This window comes from Cataglyphis hispanica, chromosome 10, assembly GCF_021464435.1.
Source record: "Cataglyphis hispanica isolate Lineage 1 chromosome 10, ULB_Chis1_1.0, whole genome shotgun sequence".
NCBI lineage: Eukaryota > Metazoa > Arthropoda > Insecta > Hymenoptera > Formicidae > Cataglyphis > Cataglyphis hispanica.
The window spans coordinates 1,843,983-1,864,402 of record NC_065963.1 but is presented as its reverse complement, the minus strand read 5'-3'; the positions used below and the strand labels follow the sequence as shown (position 1 = coordinate 1,864,402).

The window sequence follows — 20,420 nt, the reverse complement described above, 5'->3', positions numbered from 1 at the left end:
ATCAATCTTCAATGGTCTAATACGATAGCTTAAATCCTAGTGGACAATTTATAGCGCGGTCACGATTCGAATTTGAAGCTGTGAGAGACCGTTTCGATTTTCTCGACGCTATCGATTTGCTGGTCGACTCTCGTTCACTCGGATCTCGTATCGATGCGGTATCGGCGGTATCGCACTTTTCACTTTATCGATCGAGCGCAAGAAAGCGAGAGCTTGACGGAACATGGACGGAACGGAATGAGACGAAACACGACGAGCGAGACTAGACGAGATGAGAGAGCGAGGAGATGAAGGGTGAGGCGAATGGTGTAGCGTGTGGCCAGTCGGGACGAAGCGGGGAAGGTAGTGAGGCGAACGTTCGCGCGAGATTGACTACTCAGATTACTGACTACTACTAGAGTGGCGCAATGATAGCCGTTGGTGATATTACTCGCTGGTGTCGGTTGTGAATTTTAACGGAGGCATTAACCGAGAGTGAAGGGCGTGTTTGTGAAGATGCATCAGTGCCGGAGCCATCGGACTCTTGGCACTCTCGGTCCGGCCTTGGTGACGCTGCCGAGAGTAACAAGCGCGAGATCAGCGCGAAGGTACAATCGGGCGGTTTAGCTATCGAACGTCGAGAGAGATATATATATATATATATATATATATCATTCGATGCGAAAACGAGAGGCTGCTTCGGGAAATGAAACGGACCGATTATCTTTGAAAATTTCATGAACTCTCCGTAGCTTTCTGGCTCCTGTAGATAAGCGCGCTAAGAGTGTGTGCGTGTGTGTGTGTGTGTGTGTGTGTGTGTGTATATGTGCGTGCGTGTATGTGAGTGATTTCTCGAGCACGGTGAAATGTTTTCATCGCCGGCGTCAGTGGTGGGCGAGCCGCCAGGCTACGACTTTCAGAAAGAGGAGAACGCTGCCAAGTGGAAGGGAGTGTTTGTCAACTCCCTGCGTAAGGTACACGCATCGTTGTTTGCACGATTCCTCTTTTGTCTCCTTCATTCACTTTGATCTTTGTATCCTCTCTCTTTCTCTTTCTCTCTCTCTCTTTCTCTCTCTTTCTCTTTCCCTGTGTATCCTTCTTACATTTCACTTTCTCATCTTCACCATCGTATTCTATCCCCTCCAGAATTCATTCCCGCCTCTCTTTTTTTTTGTTCGTTTGATCATTTTTCGTTTCGATGATTTTACGTCGGGACTGGATCGATCAATGACACCGACCGACGTCATCGCTTCGTGCGTGACCACCATATGATTTTTCAATTACGCGCTCATGTCAAATTCGGCAACTGTAATCATAGATATTTTAAATTATATTCCGTTAAGGTTGTGAAAATTTGCTCGACAATGTATTCAAAGAATTGTTAATTTTACGATATATAAGCATATCTTTATTTATACATTTTTTTGGCGGTGGGAGGAGGGCGGGGAGAGGATCAACAGCGATTGCTTGATAATGGGTAGATATTTACATTAATTGCCAAAGAAAATTGTTAATTTTGTAGGTACTAGAGCAAGTACATCCTAGTCTCGAAGCTCGACAAGATGCGTTAGATTATGTGGAGAGTTTAATTTTAAGAATGCTAGGCATGCTTTGTGGACATCCACCTCCTCAAACTCCCCAAGATGTAGAGGAAAGAGTAAGACGAACATTTCCTACTCCCATTGACAGATGGGCGCTGCGTGATGCAAGGGATGCATTAGAGAAAGGAAAAAAAAAGTCGCCGTTAGTGCTACCCGTCGACAAGATTCATCAGTTACTACAAAAAGTACATATCTATATGTATACGATGTTTAACTTATATATTTGTATATACAAATTGTAAAGTATAGATATCTTATAGAATCAAAATTATGTATAATTGATTTAATTAATTATGTATAATTAATTATGTGTAATTTTCTTTTAACAGGAAGTATTACAGCACAAAATTGATTCGCAAGTTAGTTTATTTGTAGTTGGGGTTTTGGAATATATTTCTGCTGATATTTTGAAGGTTGGTGACAAAATTAAATTCTTTTAAATTTACACTGTTTGTTCCTTTTATTCTATGATATCGTTTAAGAAAATGTAAAATTATTTTTTTCTTCTTCAGCTGGCTGGAAATTATGTGAAGAATATTCGCCATGTAGAGATTTCATGCGAAGATATACGAGTTGCAATGTATGCAGATATGGTAAGACATTGTTTGTAGAAACATACAATCTGTGTTGTATCTTTGTATTGCACCTTCATCGATTAACGTACACTCTGTATTATATTTTACCATTTACATTTTTTACACTCAATTTGAATATATCAATGTACATATATAAATTATTGGAAATGTGTACATAATGTTATTAATACACTATAATTGATAATAATATAATTTATATATTAAGTAATACCTTACTCCAATTAGTCTTTGGTTTATAAAATATTTGGTTTATATACAATGATATATTCATAGAAATTATTTAATACGAGTGTTACATTGCACATTAAATAGAAAGTAAATGCAGTAGAAAAATACAATATCTTGTTAGTAATGGCTTGCTTATTACTTGTAAGATCTGAAGATAATCTTTTTGCGTTATATATTTAGTTTACACAAACATATACATATATACATTATGTATTAAATCTTTCTCTTTATTAGTTTATCTTAATTTGACAAAAAAAAAAAAAAATTCTTTTATAATCTAATTTGAAGCATCTGCTAGCAATGGTAGAATAATGAAATTCAGAATTGGCTATACTAGGCTAATTGTGGCTGCATATATTCTATGCTTGATTACATGCTTTCCACTAATATATAATACAACTCCAACCATGTTCATTCTTCGCTTATGCTGTTCTAGGTGGTACGTACTTGTAATTGCACAGAAAAATTTAAGATTTAAGATATGTTACAATATAGTTTTTGGTATCTTTATATTATTTTAGCAAAAGTTGTTATTCTTTTGCCCTTATGTATAACATTTATTTATAAATTTTCATTGTTTTGTTTTTATTATTGTTTCTCAGTAAATATTTTCTTTACAATGTTTATATCAAAATTTATCAACTAATACATATGACACATTATTGAAAATTTTTATCATATTATATGAAAGTTGAATTGAATATAATATTATATAATATGATAATATAATAATATTATATGAGTAAAATATATATCACATAATTTTCTAATTCATAAACAAAATAAAATTTTTTAAATGTATTTATTTTTTAACAATATGAGAAAATATATTTGAGAAGGTAATTAATTTTAAATCTGTAAGCAAAAACAAAGTATCATGTCTTGATAACAAGGTTGTTTTATGTAACAAATATTGTATTTCCTTCTTGTCTATTAATAATATAACTCATTGTTTCTTTAACCCTTTCGCTACAATTGAGCTGGGCGTAGAGCTCTGTTGTTGTATGTACAGTCCTATCGCGGAACGCGCTTTATTGGTCGTAGAACGATCGATGTACTACTGTCTATCATTCTTTTGATAAAACAAATATATACAGACAGATGTAAATATATACTAACAGATAAAACATATGAAAATATTCCTGTCTTACAGCAATGGAATATTTAGTGACTTTAAATGTAAGATATAGAAGAGAGCCATTATAATGATATTTCATCCTAAACAATCGTTTAGAGAGAAACTACTGAATTGGCGTTTCATTCTAAAACATCGCTTAGATGGAAGCCACTTTAAGTGGCATGTAATACCCAAAGCATTAAAGAATTGTTTATTAGAATATTTCTTTTGTACAATATTTGTAAATTATTCAGCTGTCAACAGTAATATTATCAGTTAGAAAGTTAGATTCTTGATAAGTTTTTTAAAATTCTTTCCACTATCATTTTTTTCTTTTCATTAAGTGTAATAAATTTATAATTTTTACAGATCGCGCAATTCACTTTGCAAATGCAAAGCATATATATTTCTTTCTTATTTAAATACACTTTAATTTAAATAATAAATACAATATATATAATATAAATATGTATGTATTATATTCATATATATATAATTATTGCTTTATGGTAATTATATTGCAGAATGTACTGTATACTGAATAATATGTGAATTATAAACTGATAAAGTATTGTAGTAGCTTACTGGCGCATATTATTGAGAAATTTTAAAATTTGTTTTTTTCTTAATCTTTAGTCTTGCATGCTATTATATGAGGCAATTAATTTTGTCATCAATGAAAAGTTATTAGCCAACTATGATTATTAACTATTCCATTTATTATTTTCCTTTTTATCTTTTAATATAAATGTATAAAGATTCAAAAAAAGACAGGGATTATTATTTATAATGTGGAATGTAATTCATTGACAGGTACTGATGGATATGTTTTATCAAGACGATTGCTCGGAAGGTCCGCAAAGTAGTTTGAGTGCAGTTGTTTCCCAGACTTATGAAGAATCTGTGCGAGATCTCATTCATGATGAACGGCATTACATTCGTGACCTGCATATGATTATCAAGGTAAAATAAAAAAAATATGTTATTGAGAAAGGTAATTAAACTAAATTAATATTTATTATTAGGTATTTCGTGAAGAAATTGCGAAGCTGACACAAGATAAGAGTGAACTCGAAACACTCTTTAGTAATATTACAGATATTTATGAGATTACTGTGACATTACTCGGCAGTTTAGAAGATATAATGGAAATTGCAGAGGAGAAACAAACACCTACAGTTGGTTCATGCTTTGAAGAATTAGCAGAAGCAGCAGAATTCGACGTTTATATAAAGTATGTATCACATATGTATCACATATACATACTTTGTGTATAAATTTTTTATTAATTAAACTATTTCTCGTTAGATATGCGAGAGATATTAATAGCCCAGCTAGTCGAGAAGTTTTAACGAATTTGTTGTCAAGACCGGAAGCTAATGCGGCTTTGCGGGCAGCAGGTCATGGTTTTAGGGAAGCTGTTAAATATTATTTGCCAAAACTTTTATTGCAACCTATATGGCATTGTTTTCTGTATTTTGATTATATAAAGGTATTACATTTAACTCATCGCATATATACAGGATCATTTGTGCTCATTTTTATGATATCTTTCAATACTTTCCATCTTAATAAATCATAGGTTTTACATAAGCGCACACCTAGCATAGAGGATGGCGAAACTTTGGAACAAGTACAAGGTTTGTTAAGACCTTTACAAATGGAATTAATGCAATCTGTGGCGAGTCTTCCAAAGAAGGATACAGGCTTGCCAATGCAGAGCAGGGCGAGAAGACAAGCGGCATTAGAAAAGATTAGCGAATTACAAAAGACTGTAGATGGATGGGATCAAAGAGATATCGGGCAGTGTTGCAATGAGTTTATTAGAGGTAATTAAAAGAAACATCCTTTTATTATATATTTTTCGACCATTATCTTCAATCTTGTTAACGTTTATATCTCGATAATTTTTTTATACAGAGGATACATTAGGAAAAGTGGCTAGTAATGGACGAAGATTAACCGAGAGAAAAGCCTTATTATTCGATGGTTTGCTAGTATTGTGTAAACCAAGCAGTAGTAAAAGAGTTAGTGTTACCGTTGCAGCGGGTATTGTTGCTGTTGGAGGCGGACATCCAACACACCAAGGTGAACTCCGATTAAAAGAAAGATTTTTCATTAGGAAAGTCGATATTATTGATAGAGAAGATACCGAAGGTAAAAAATGCATCTAAATTTCACTACAATTTTGTATCAAATTTTTGTGCAATGCATAATATATATTTATAGAGTTGAAAAATGCTTTTGAGATTGCACCAAGAGACCATCCTAATGTTATTCTTGTTGCCAAATCTGTCGAGGACAAGAATAATTGGATGGCAGATTTAGTGATGTTGAATACAAAAAGTATGTTAGAAAGGACTTTGGATAGCATTCTTTTGGATGAAGAAAGGAAGCATCCATTAAGATTACCTCCAGCTCACTTGTATAAATTTGCTGAACAAGATAGCAAGGAGAACATTGTTCTAGAGGCTAGAGAAAATGGCGGTGTTCCATTGATTAAAGGTGCAACTTTGATAAAATTAGTAGAGAGATTGACTTATCATATATATGCTGATCCAGCTTTTGTAAGAACATTTCTTACTACTTACAGGTAAGTAATAAGTATCACAACATTATGTACTATAACAATTTTTCATATATTTTTTCAATATTTCATATATTTACAGTGACTAATTATTAACTATTTAACAATTTATTTTATAGAAGTTTTTGCTCACCTCAAGAATTATTGACATTGTTGATAGAAAGATTTGATATACCGGATCCTTCGCTAGTTTATGGTGAAGAAGAGAAACCTTCTGTATGTAAAACAACGGCGAGAGAAGATTGGAAAAGATATAGAAAAGAATTCTGTCAACCGGTGCAATTTAGAGTTTTGAACGTTTTAAGACATTGGGTAAGTAATATACATTCCGAGTTTCCATAAATTCTATACAATTCTTAAAACATTGTTTTTTTTCTAAATATTTTCCATTAGGTGGATCATCATTTTTACGATTTTGAACGTGATAAGAATCTTTTGGAAAGATTGCAATCGTTTTTAGATACAGTTAGTGGCAAGTCTATGCGGAAATGGGTTGATTCAGTACTAAAAATTGTACAAAGAAAATGCGAACCTTCGGAACAACGACCTATCACATTTAGTTTTGAGCGATCTCCTCCACCGATTGAAACGCATCTTAAAATTCCAGAAAATAATGAAGAATATGGGATACTTACGGTATTCATACAAGCTAATATCATTAAATCTTATAATTTATTTAAGGAAATATTCAGCTACCAAATCAGTTTATACTAAGAAATAAAACTTGTCAATTACAGATACATCCTATCGAATTAGCGAGACAATTAACACTATTAGAATTTGAACTGTACAGAGTAGTAAAACCCTCTGAGTTAGTTGGATCTGTATGGACAAAGAAAGATAAAGAAAAGACGTCACCGAATTTAATGAAAATGATTAAACATACAACAAATGTAAGTTTTTGTGTTTCAAATCGTCATGAAAATATACTATAAAAAATATAGCATTATTAACTTGGGCTTTATACCATGTCTTGATAGTTTACAAGATGGCTGGAGAAAATAATAGTGGAAGCTGAAAATTTTGAAGAGAGAGTAGCCATCGTATCACGCGCAATTGAAATAATGATGGTGCTACAGGATCTCAATAATTTTAATGGTGTTTTGGCAATTGTCAGCGCTATGGGATCGGCTTCAGTTTTTAGACTAAAATTTACGTTTCAAGTACGTATTCCAAATATGTATGATTTATATATATATATATATACTGGGTGTCCTGCAAAGATTGTGCCAACGCTCGTGAGTGAATAGAGCACAGTAAACTGAACAGAAAAGTCCTTTACCATTTTTTGATCTGAGCTTTCTTTTCATTGTTATACGATGTTAAAGTTAGCTAATCAGCGCCTATCTACAACGGAAAACAAAGAAGGGACGTTTGAAGTCAGAGTAACAAGACGGCTTTCTGCTGTATAGGCAGGAGCTGATTAGGACACCCTGTATATATATATATACACATATCATACATACACACATACACATACAGGGTGTCCTAGAACTGGCGGAAAAGTTTTTAATGACAGATTCTTCATGAAATTCTAAGCCAAAAAGCTCTTTGCAAAAAAGTGATCCGATGAATAGAATTAGAATGGTGAGACATTGAAGTTGACGTATAAGAGCGCATGAAATTCGCGCGGTTAAGATTGGCACGACCAAGTTTGACTCATGACTCGTGTATCGCGGCGATGCATGTTTCTTATTACTCTACATTTAATTATTTATTATTTATTATTTATTTATTATTGATTTATTATTTGTTATTTGTTATTTTTAATTATTTATTTTTTTTTATTACTCTACATTTAATTATTTATTATTTATTCATTATTGATTTATTCTGTATTACATACTAGTTGTTTAATCCTTAAAAATATGGAAAACTAATTTGTTATTTCAGTAATTTATTAATTGATTGATAAAATTATGATCAATTTGTTATTTAATAATTATTTATTTTACATTTGTCATTTGTTAAGTTAATCTAATCAATATCTCGCATATCCCATGTTTAAGGACTATGCAACTAGTACGTAAACAAAGTCTACAAATAATTATTAATTAATAAAGATAAATTAATAAAGATCAATTGTAATAAAATTAATTATTATTTAATTTATATTATTAATATATTTATATTATTTATAATTATTTATATTATTAATATATATATTAATAGCAGAATAATGTATAGTAATAAGAAACATGCATCGCCGTGGTCATGAGTCATGAGTTTTTTATTTGTCAAACTTAATCGTGCCGACCGCACGAATTTCATGTGCTCCCATACGTCAACTTCAATGCCTCACCATTAAAATTTTCATCGGATCACTTTTGTAAAGAACTTTTTGGCTTAGAATTTCATAAAGAATCTGTCATTAAAAACTTTTCTGCCAGTTCTGGGACACCCTGTATATATATATATATATATATATATATATATATATATATATATATATATTTATGTATATATATTTTTCAAAATTTTTTTGCATAAAATTATTTTCTTTTTCACGCGTTTATTTACAGCCATTACCAGCACGATTAGAAAAGGCTTTAGAAGAAGCGCGAGAACTTAATAATGATCACTTCCGGAAATATCAAGAAAAATTACGATCTATCAATCCACCTTGTGTACCATTCTTAGGTAAGTATCACAAAGTGACGACGATTCTTTTATAATTATGAAAAAATTTAAATTTTTCTTTTTATACATATTCTTAGGTATGTACTTGACTAATATTCTACATATTGAAGAAGGAAACCCAGACTACTTACCGGGAAGTCCGGAGCTTATTAATTTTAGTAAACGGCGAAAAGTGGCGGAAATAACTGGTGAAATACAACAGTACCAAAATCAACCCTATTGTCTTTCAGTGGAATCTAAAATAAGACAATATATTGAAAATATGTGTCCCTTTGATCCTAATATGTCAGATGCAAATATAGGCACTTATCTGTATAATAAAAGTTTAGAGATAGAACCAAGGAAATGTAAAGCACCTACACGATTCGTAAGCGTTTTATATATTTAATTCGATATAAATAATTATTTTCTTCCAGTTCTTTTCAAATAATATTATTACAACAGCCACGTAAATGGCCCGAGATAAACTTGAAATCGCCGGGAATTAAGGCTAGTAGAAGTTTGAGATTGCCAGCCCCGTTACAAACAGTAACATCTAGCGTTAGATCGCATGATCCTCCGCCGGAAACACTTCCACCTCCCGAATTACCGGAAACACCGCCACACGCATCACAAGTCACAGTTCCGCACACAGGGGACCTCAGCATTTTTGCACCTGTCTTATTAGGTACGAATCGATATTTAAACTTTGAATCTGATTAATATTTATATAATTATGACTATATAATTATGAATAATAATTACGATTATAAACCTTTCTCGCTCGTTGTAGCACCATCTGTACCTCCAGGATCACCTAGTACGCCTAGTATGTCGGTGCTATCGATCGCTTCGTCGAGTAGTAGCCCTCAACAGGGATCTCCCGGACAATTTCCTACTACGCAACATCAAATTACTCACTTTGCTTTTAATTCCGGCACTATAAATATGGTGAGTGCTTTAACGAGTTTATCGTCAAGTGGAAGTCCTAGTGGAATATCAACGTCGCCGTCTCCTGGAAACATATTTCCTAATCAACTTCCACCACCTCTACCGCCAAGAACCAGCAGAAGACGAGAAAGCTCTCTTAGCGAATCATCGCAACAAGTAAGACTCCACGATTGATTATCTCGTTTAATTTAATGAATTTTTGATATATATCGAAAATCGTATTAATTCAATAATTCAATACTGAGTTATTTTTATACAGGATATTAAAAAAAGAACTTCAGAACTTTAAGGACAAGTAGTACTCGAAATGAAGGAAAAAAGTTCTAATAAATATGGGTCGAAAAATTAATATTGTCGAAGTTATGAACGATTTATCAACGACGGATTTTCTTACCATTTCTTTATCCAAAAGAAGAATTTGTTCTTTCAAAAGAAGAAAAAAGAAGAATTCTTTAAATCCCAAAGTTTCTAGAAGATTTTTTTCCATGTTCTACCATTTCTATACTTTACATCTTTATATCTTCATACCACAGAATTGTGAAGTTTTTAAAAAATTCTCGGCATTGTTTTAACTATTTGACAGGCGTTTTGTATTCTGTGATCATAATGTTTGTTTTTATGCCGCGCAAGAGCACCAGAAGTGGAGTCACTTACTTTATTCAAAATGAAAAATTGTTTATAACTCTGACAATATTAATTTTTCGACCCATGTTTATTTTTTTTCCTTCATTTTGTGAATATTATCTGCTCTTAAAGTCCTGAACCCTTTTTTTACACCTTATAATGAGATAGTACAAATTTTATTTCTGTAAAAAAATGCGTTTTTAAATATAATGTAGTAAGTTATTATTTTCATTTTATTTAGCATTTGTCAAATATAATTTTGTCAGTTTCATTATACAAAGTGTCCCAGAGCATCTGTGGCAACGCTCGTGGGCAGATAGAGAACAGTAAAATCTTTTACCATTTTGCAATTTTCGCAATAATTATTGAGATATTTAAAAATATTATTAAATTATATTTAAAAAAATTGGCGAATGTGCACGTGTTTCGCGCGGTTATGTATACGTCCCATCGCGTGGCCATGGGACGTACTCGCCTCTCTAGGTACGCAGCGGCGAGTTTCGCAGTGTCGCACGACAATGAAAAGTTTGGTATCCCTCTCGTCGCGAGGCAACACTACGAAGCTCGCCGCTGTCACGCCTAGAACGTACATCTCATGGTCCAGCCGCGCGAAACGCGTGCTCATTCGCCAATTTTTTAAAATTAATATCTCAATAATTATTGCGACAATTGCAAAATGGTAAAGGACTTTTCTACTCAGTTTACTATCCTCTACCTGTCCACGAGCGTTGTCACAGGTGTTCTGCGACACCTTGTATAATATGTATTACATAATCATATATTACATAGATTCTTTGGTATAAAGTCTTTATATGTACACACACCACACGCACACACACACACACACACACGTACACGTACGCACTCGCGCGCGCACACACACACACACACATTTTGCACTAAAATTATCAAAGATATTTCAGTATTACATTATAGATGAATATCTTTGCATTGAGATTAAATACGAGTAGAGTAATTATTGTATATACATATGATAGAGAAAGTTTAAGAAATTTACTTTCGAATAAATATAGGCAAGACAAGCGCCAAACGCACCAATTCTTCCACCGAGAGATGATATATCCCCACCGCCATTACCACCGCGAATACCGCCCGCATCGCTACCGCCGCGACTTCCACCGACGCTAAACGCTAGCAATTCGGCGTTATTGGCACGTCGAAATTCCACATTAGAGAGCACATGCTCTACCATTGTTCATCCACGGAGACATATGTCTTTCAATGGTCCTAGCCCCACAAAACTTACACCGACGCAGCCTAACGGTAAGATTGCGGTGTTTTCAAATTTTTTTTTTTTACAAGCTCGTGTGTAATCGTGGGTATTTATTTTGATTTTAATTGTTGCATTTCAGGATCAGTAACACCGAGGTTACCACCAAAACCGAGTTTACCAGAACGTCCACCATCTACCATGTTTAATTTCAACGCCCCTCCCGGACCTAGTTAAGTGATACTTTGTCTCTTTCTTCCTACAATTTTCTTTTTTTATCTTGTCGGAAAAGAATATTTTTAATCGAGGCTTAATCCACTCAGTAAGTTAAATAAAACTAAAATCTCTCTTTTTTGTCGTATAAGTTGAAAAAGAGAAGCTCTACTAATACAGATTGATAGGCTAGATAGAATATTTATCTTTGACTATAGAAGTATGTATTATCGGTACTTTTTCCATTCACAATATTATTGTGAAATATATCATCTTTTATATTTCTCGATATTTTAGGCTTCATCAACTAAAAACTAGCAAATTTAAATATTTTAAATTATGCTTCGTTATAAAATAAATTTATAAAATAAATTTATTTTGTGTATACACGATAAAATTGTGTAAATAATATTTTTCAATTTTGTTCATTTTCATTAGTGTGGAAAAAGATTTATCAATCTTTTAAGAGATAGAATAAGACTCAGAGATTCACCGTCCACAGAGATAGCTGTTTTCACATCAGAATTTTATGTTTGAATATGTTGAAAATATCCGAAAACTGATATCATTTTAATTCTTGCATTTCTCATTTGATCAATAGTGGCATGACATCTTTGCTACAACCAGTGTGCAAATTCATATTTTATGAATAACAGAAATTTACTTTTATTCCCTTAATTATATCTTATATAAGTATTTCTATTTATCTAGCTATTGGTTATGTAAGATAATTCTGCTAAAAACAATTATGCTGTGGCTAATTTGATTGAGCACGACTGATTGTGTCTGTAGCTTATAAATGTTATTTACAAGATTGAAATGTGACTACAATTCCAAAAAATCCTAAATTAGATAGGCAAGATTCTCCTATTTTAAATCATTTATCTGCATTCCTATTTTATAATTTTCTCATGATAATGTTGCTATCATATATAATGACATTGTTGTATAAAAGTTATGATATATAGATATAGATGTAAAATGGTAGTTTTATTTTACATGGTATTAGATGTATATGACACAAAACGATATTATTCGCGAGAAATAAAAATATAACATATGGATATAATAACATAATAATAATTACACGAAAACAAAGCACGACGATAGTACAAAGAACAGATAATGAATCTAAATGAAAATAATTTATTTCTCAACAATTTTTTATTTTTTGCTATGTTCTTTTATTTATATCACATCAAATTTTATTTTTATTTCCAAAAAAATATTGAATTTAGAGGACAATATTGCCTATCTATTATGCAGGACTATTCACTTTAGATTCATAAACAACATATTTCCAGCCATATTTTATTATTATGATATTAATTATAATGAGAATATTCAGTCAATTAATACTTCTATAGTTAAAGATATTCATGAATTTATAGCAGTACTTCTTAATAAATATAGTAGAACTCCGATAACTTTGGGAATATAGAGTTTAGAACATGTATTATAAGGACTATGCTAATTTGAGCAGTGTAGCAGAAGAATCCTCAATATTTATCTATATATTATTGAACTGTACATATATGATTATGTAACATACCGAAGCAAGTTTTCAAATAATGCGGGAAAACTCGGATTCGATTCTCGATTCAGCTATTCACATCTCACATATTTTTCTAATCTGCAAATATTGTTTTTTAGTGATTATTTGTTGGATAGAAAAATATGCTCTAGACTAAATATGCAAATGCTCTGCACAGATCTCTGCCAGCTAAATTATTGTTACAATTGTGTCTGGACTTGTGCCATTCTCCATTACAAATACTCCTGTTCATTACTTCTAACCAAATAGCTTTATAGTTCCAAGATATCTGTGTTTGTTGCAATCATTCCTGATTGACCAACGCTGGTTTTTTTTCCAAAATGAATTTGAGTTTATAAAATGTGGAAGGAAAGTAAATATTTTGCATCACTATTCTTTTTGCTGATGATTAAAGTTTGTTATATAGAAGTCTTATTCTCGTGTGTTATCTGCTATTTGAAGATCTATTTTTATCTATTTGAAATTGTTTATGCATTTGCATAAGATGTTCATATAAGATTATATATGTTTATGATTTAAAGAAATAAGTGTAACATTATGCACAACATAATGCGGTCAACATAATGGTTATAATATTATTGGCTAACTAATCAGAAATCACTTGTAAAGTTCCTACAAGAAATTTTCAGATTGATGCAATCATATTTGAAATCACTTCGATTAATTACAGTACTTTGAACTATCACATATTCATAGAAATGTTACACCTATCTTATTATATCATATATGTATCGTCATATAGGTCACTATTATGATATGGAGATTATACATTAGAAAACACGATATCAGTGTCAACATATCTGGAGGAGAATCAAAGTTATCGGAGTTAAACTAAAATTCTACTACTAAATTGTCAAATGTAAATATATCAAAAATATATCAATCCTTTGTGCTTCAAGTGGCGATCTAGTTAGTATAATTGGCGATAAAAAAAATTAATAGAAATTAATTAATTAATAATAAAAATTACTTTTAATAAATAAATTAATTAAAAATAAAAATAACTTATATTCCAATAAAATTACATAACGAAAGACACGCAATTGTTAACAAATAAATTGTTTTTATTTAAATTATCTGTTTTTTATACATTTGTCGTAATTTATTTTTATTCAGTTATAATTATGTTACAATTTTGCAACTACCATGCTATCTACTTCTGACTTTTAATTGCCCGTGAAATTTCAAAGTTATGATTTTTACTTTAGAGCCCTATCAATTTTTCTTTACTTATAATTATACTATTACAATATGTGCTGTGTTTTTATTAATCGCAAATAATACCATTTAATCATGTATATAAATATATATAGGTGTTCCACCAAAAGTGATCACCCCTTTTTATCTTTTAAACTAAAACAGATAGACTGTAACAAATATATATCAAATTAAATGGTTCAAATTGAACTTTATTGTGAACATAATGGTTACTTTCAAAAGTTATTTGTATTAACGAAGAGATATGCATAATTTTATTATAATAATGTGAATTTTTTGACATAAAAAAAAAATTGTAGCGCTGTTTGAAACGAATACAATGATATATGATATAATGTAAATATTTTGCATATTATACGAGTTTTATCAACTTGATTTTAATTATTGCGGGCGATGTCTACCTTTTCATTTTCGGTCCTGTGATATGGCCAACTTCTGTATATATTGAGTATCATGATCAAATGACATATGTCAACATGACATATGTCAACTTCTAATACATGAATCAGAAATTGGTCATAACGCAGGGCAGAAAGTGAAAAAGTAGATGTCGCGGTATTTCAAGTCGTAAAACTTGTATAATATGCAAAATATTTATATTACATAATATATCAGTTAATTGTTTACATTAACTTACATTTCACGAATCATTTTTATTTTTACATACAGAATAGGTCATTTTAATGCATCCACTGAAATATCTTAAAATCTAAGTTTAAAACAATAATATAAGTTTAAAACAAAAATGTTTTAGACAAAAGTTGTATATTCGAGGGGGCTATAAGATGATATCATTGGTTTGACCTTGAAGAGTTATTTGAAGGTCATTCACATTTAATTTTTTAAATGAAATACTATATTTTTTTACTGCATATTCTTGTAGCCCATCTTGATAGCTTTCCAAAACACTATGATAAAGTATTTTTTTTTTTAGTATTTTCCGAGGTATAAGACTTCAAAGTTGCAATATTTTTACATAAAATACAAAATATCTTATATGTTGTCATGTTATGAGATCAAGGTGATCCTTAGAGATCATTTCAAAGTCAAATCAACTTTTTACCTACATGTCTGTAGTTATGCATGTTTCAAAAAATTCGGATCATTTACTTTTATCCAGGAACAACGACATGGACGTAGTAGAATTCTGTTCCCTTTAGGGTGCTTGACATGAGTCCCCTTGCTTATCACGAGTTGTCATTCTTACAACAAAAACGTTTCCATTTTCTTGAATGCATAATTGTATCCTTCGATGAAAATGATCGACAGTTTTCAATGATACAGCGCGTGGTTTCTGCAAGCAGTTGTAATTCTTTCCATCATGTCTTCTTTAGTGGTTGGTGCTCGTTCGTATGCAACGTTTTTCAAATTACCCCATAAATAAAAGTCAGGAGATCGTGCCGGCCATGCAACAGGTCCTCCTCGTCCAATCCACTTGCCATTGAAGCGCCTATTTAGGTAAGCTTTGACATGTCTGGAATAGTGATGCAGTTCCATCTAATTGAATCCACATTCTTAGTTTTGCATACAAATCAACTTCATCGAGTAATACTGAAAAGTCATCCCTTAGGAAAGCTAAGAAGTTCTCTTCGTTTACATTTTCATCAAAAAAATATGGACCATTGATGATACCATACCACATATATGCTCCAACGATGTTGGTTGTCTATTTATCTATGCCAATGAGAATTAGTATCTAACCAATAATGACAATTGTGTCTGTTAAGCTGTCTATTATTCTTAAATGCAGTTTCATCCGAAAACATAACATAACGAAAGAAAGCTGGATCATTTTTAATCATTTGTTGTGCTCATTGGCAAAACTGCATACGCATCATATCATTTGGTGTGATGGCTTGCGTTACTGTGATACGATAGGTGTGATACTCAGTTTTTCAAGATTCTTAGGACAGTACGCCTAGGTATATTTGTTACCCTTTCAATCTGATAGCTAATGTGAGGATTCATGTGAACCGTTGCCAAAACGACTAGCACACGTACATCATTCTCGTCATAGTTATGGTTTCGTCTTACACGTACTAAATGACCTTGTTGAGCTCTTAAATAAATTTTTCGAATAGCAACATAATTCGGATGTCATCTCTCTGGATATTGAGCTCGATAAAGAGCAGTATCTTGACGATAATTTCTATAACATTCGCCAAAAAAAAGCAGTATATCAACTCTTTTTATCGATAGTCAGCTATTTGATTTGAGAAAAAATTTTGAATTAATTAACAAATCGATGAAAAACTACAACAAACCGAAGAAATTGTTCTACGTATAAAAATTTAATATTGAATCAGCTACCAAGGGAAATTTTCACAATTTAGAATCGATCAACAACTTGGATAGAAGTACCGTGATTTTCTTTTTTAAACATGCATAACTACAGACATGTGAGTGAAAAGTTGATTTGACCTTGGAATGATCTCTAAGAGTCAACTTGACCTCATAATATGACAACATATAAGATATTTTGTATTTTATGTAAAAATATTGCAAATTTGAAGTTTTATAACTCGGAAAGTATTTAAAAAAAAAAAAAAAAAAAACACTTTATAGTATTTTGAAAAGCTCTCAAGATGGGCTACAAGAATATGCAATAAAAGATATAATATTCCATTTAAAAAATTAAATGTGACCTTCAAATGATTTTTCAAAGTCAAACTAATGGTATCTTATGATCCTCTCGAAACCATACAACTTTTGTCTAAAAAATTTTTGTCAAACTTATAAATTTTAAGATATTTCAGTGAATATATTAAAATGGCCTACCCTGTATATTATAGAAGGCACATTCTTAATAGAGTTTTATATTATAATATAGGACTTTAATTCTTAAGTAACATACACTTTCAATTTTGTGACGCTCTCTTCTGATTTCAGAGATATGCGATTTTGAAGTATCAATTTTTGTATTTATTTCTATGATCTTTTTCACTATATTTTACTTACATGTTTTTTTGTTTACATTTACGTCACTGTCAGTATATTTTTGCTAAAAATTTCTTATTGTTTACATTTAGAGTTGTTTTTATGTTTACGCTTCAGAATCGTCTACTTTACTCACAATTGCTACTCCACGCAAAGCGAGATTCAATGCAAACCTATGTGTCTAGTTTTTTGATAATGGAACTCCCCGCAGAAGGGGCGGAACATACTGCCTCCACGCATATACTTTTTAATGCGAAGTAAGGTTCCACATTGCTTTACAATTTTCCACTTTATATTTACGCATTAAAAAGTATAGTATGCGTGGAGACAATATGTTCAGCCCACTTCCTGCGGAAGGACACCATTATCAAATAATTAGACACATAGATTTGCGTTGAACCTTGCTTCGCGTGGAAAGTAGAAAAATCCAAGGAGCTTCGTCTCTGAAAATGTAAACAAACTCTTTTTCCATGTCTGCTTTACACAAATACGACATAAACAAATTTTATTTTTCCTTATTTTATAACAGATAAAGCATTAAAACTGTGAAACTTTAAAATTGCATATCTCTGGAACTAGAGGAAAGCGCCAAAAAATTCAAAGTGCGTGTTACTTAGGAATGTGCTCTCTATTTTATATATATATATATATATATATATATATATATATATATATATAAATGAAAACGATTTGTAAGATGTAAATTAATGTAAACATTTATCATATATCATTATATTTGTTTCAAACAACTACAAACGCTACAACTTTTTTTATGTTTAAGAATTCACATTATTATAAAAAAAATTATGCATATCTCTTCATTCGTTAACACGGATAATTTTTCGAAGCAACCTATGTTAACAATAAAGTTTAGTTTGAACCACTTAATTTGATATATATTTGTTATGGTTTATCTCTTTTAGCTTAAAAGATAAAAGGGGATGACCACTTTTGGTGGAATACTCTGTGTGTGTGCGTGTGTATATATATATATATATATATATATATATATATATATATATATATACAGGGTGTCCCAGAGTACCTGTAACAATGCTCGTGAGCGGGTAGAGCACAGTGAATTGAACAGAAAAATCCTTTACCATTTTTCAATCTGAGCTTTCTTTTCGTTGTTATACGATGTTAAAGTAGGCTAATCAGCGCCTGTTTACAACGAAAAACAAAGGAGGGACGTCCGGAGTTGGAGTAACGAGACGGCTTTTTGCTGTATAGACAGGAGCTGATTAGCTATGTTTAATATCGTATAACAACGAAAAGAAAGCTCAAATCAAAAAATGATAAGGGAATTTTCTGTTTAGTTTACTGTGCTCTACTCACTCACGAACGTTGTCACAGGTGCTCTGGAACATCCTGTATATATATATAAAATACCATATAATATAAAATTATTATTTTTTTTAAGTATTAATATCTCTTATTTTTTGGTATACATACTATAAAAACCTTTTGGTATATATACTATAATAAATCCGGTAAAATATAATTTTAATTAAAATATATTTTAATTTTAGTGTACTTTCTACTCTACAAATTTTCAAAATTGTGTACGAGAAAAACGATTGATACAGCGGTACAAATACATCAGTTTAAAATAATAGAAATATATAATATATTTTTTATATATATGTATATATACAGGGTATCCGAAGTCGGTCACACTACCCGTGTGCAGGTAGAGCAAATAAAACTGAGAAGAAAAGTCTTGTATCATTTTTTTCTATAACGCATAATAAAGGAGTTATTATTAAGTGAATTCTGATCAATCAGAGCCGATCTTTGCGCCGGGTGCATGTCGATGAACCACGCGCTTGGTAATGGTGCGCCGCCGTAGCGGCGGAGCGCTCTCGCATACTCTTAGGCGCGTGGCTCACCGATATGCGCCCGGCTAAAGATCAGCGATGATAGGCCAGATTTCACTCAATAATAATTTTTTTATTAAGCGTTATAGAAAAAAATGGTACTGGACTTTTTTTCTCAGTTTTATCTGTTGATTATCGGGTGACGACCAATTCCGGACACATTGTATATATATTTTCTCCTTTTTGATTAGATGCAGATAAGAATATTTAGAATATGTATATATATATATATATAAAATTAATAATTACATATAATTAAAATAATTTGCACAATAGTATGCGGAATAAACATTGCGCGAAAATGTATGAAGTGCAAAGGATTAAACGATTTGATATATTTTGAGAATTTGTTTATTCTCAAGTTTATTATTTGTTATAGCTAACGGTTTATGTTTACTGTGTATTTCATAATCTTACTGAATGGACTTAGCTCAAATTTCGATTACTTGAATGGCTTCTTTCCTTTCTTTAAATCTTTTTTCCCTCAAACACAACTGTGATATAGTTTGAACATAAAAAAAAATATTTTAATGTAATTGTAGACGTTTAAATATTAAAGTAACTGACGTAAGAAAGTGATGTGTATCGAAATAAATATACAAATAATTATACATAAATGGAATCAATATCAAGAAAGGAGTGTGTACACACACACACACATACACACACACACACACACACGCACGCACGCACACACGCGCACGCATAAACCCCCACATACACACACACACACGCATATATATAAATATATATACTTGTATATTATAAATATATTCTACATAATAGCGATTGTAATAATTTCTAGGAAAAAAATATGGCATTATAATAAAATAAAAAAATATATTGTGTTAGACATTTCGTAGTAATTTTTATCCTATTCTTAAGAAGTATGCGTTAATAACTAGAGGCGAGAATGTTAAACATATGTCAGAGTTTATTATATGGAACTCGAATTACAGATTATCTAGAAATTTGATATATTTAGCTTTATTTTTTCTTTTTTATTCTCATATATAATAATAATAATAATAAATTATTAATGATAATGATGATGATGATGATGATGATGATGATGATAATGACG

General features: G+C 31.3%; 1 protein-coding gene across 9 annotated transcripts; it reads left to right on the top strand.

Moving 5' to 3' along the window:
* Window positions 1-204: 204 nt before the first annotated feature.
* Window positions 205-20,189, top strand: LOC126852231 (protein son of sevenless). Of its 9 annotated transcripts, none has more exons than XM_050596797.1 (21): window positions 205-587; window positions 868-953; window positions 1,502-1,765; window positions 1,910-1,993; window positions 2,093-2,173; window positions 4,335-4,484; window positions 4,547-4,755; window positions 4,830-5,013; window positions 5,104-5,350; window positions 5,442-5,678; window positions 5,751-6,114; window positions 6,228-6,420; window positions 6,502-6,744; window positions 6,846-7,001; window positions 7,089-7,271; window positions 8,631-8,748; window positions 8,826-9,115; window positions 9,193-9,415; window positions 9,521-9,834; window positions 11,337-11,586; window positions 11,676-20,189. In XM_050596797.1, exons 3-21 carry the CDS (start codon window positions 1,577-1,579, stop codon window positions 11,768-11,770), a joined length of 3,810 nt encoding a protein of 1,269 aa, XP_050452754.1. In that variant the 5' UTR covers window positions 205-587; window positions 868-953; window positions 1,502-1,576; the 3' UTR covers window positions 11,771-20,189. The 9 variants fall into 9 exon arrangements, with proteins under 9 accessions (XP_050452754.1, XP_050452749.1, XP_050452751.1 ...); XM_050596792.1 differs by having other exon boundaries at window positions 732-953; window positions 1,669-1,765; XM_050596794.1 differs by having other exon boundaries at window positions 732-953.
* The last annotated feature ends 231 nt before the right edge of the window (window positions 20,190-20,420 follow it).

Bases quoted from the DNA above. Each gene is read 5' to 3' on its own strand.
- LOC126852231 (XM_050596792.1), top strand. From the start codon at position 496: ATGCATCAGTGCCGGAGCCATCGGACTCTTGGCACTCTCGGTCCGGCC. The intron at 588-731 runs GTACAATCGGGC...AACTCTCCGTAG, and splicing joins AGCGCGAGATCAGCGCGAAG to CTTTCTGGCTCCTGTAGATA. The intron at 5,351-5,441 runs GTAATTAAAAGA...TTTTTTATACAG, and splicing joins TTGCAATGAGTTTATTAGAG to AGGATACATTAGGAAAAGTG.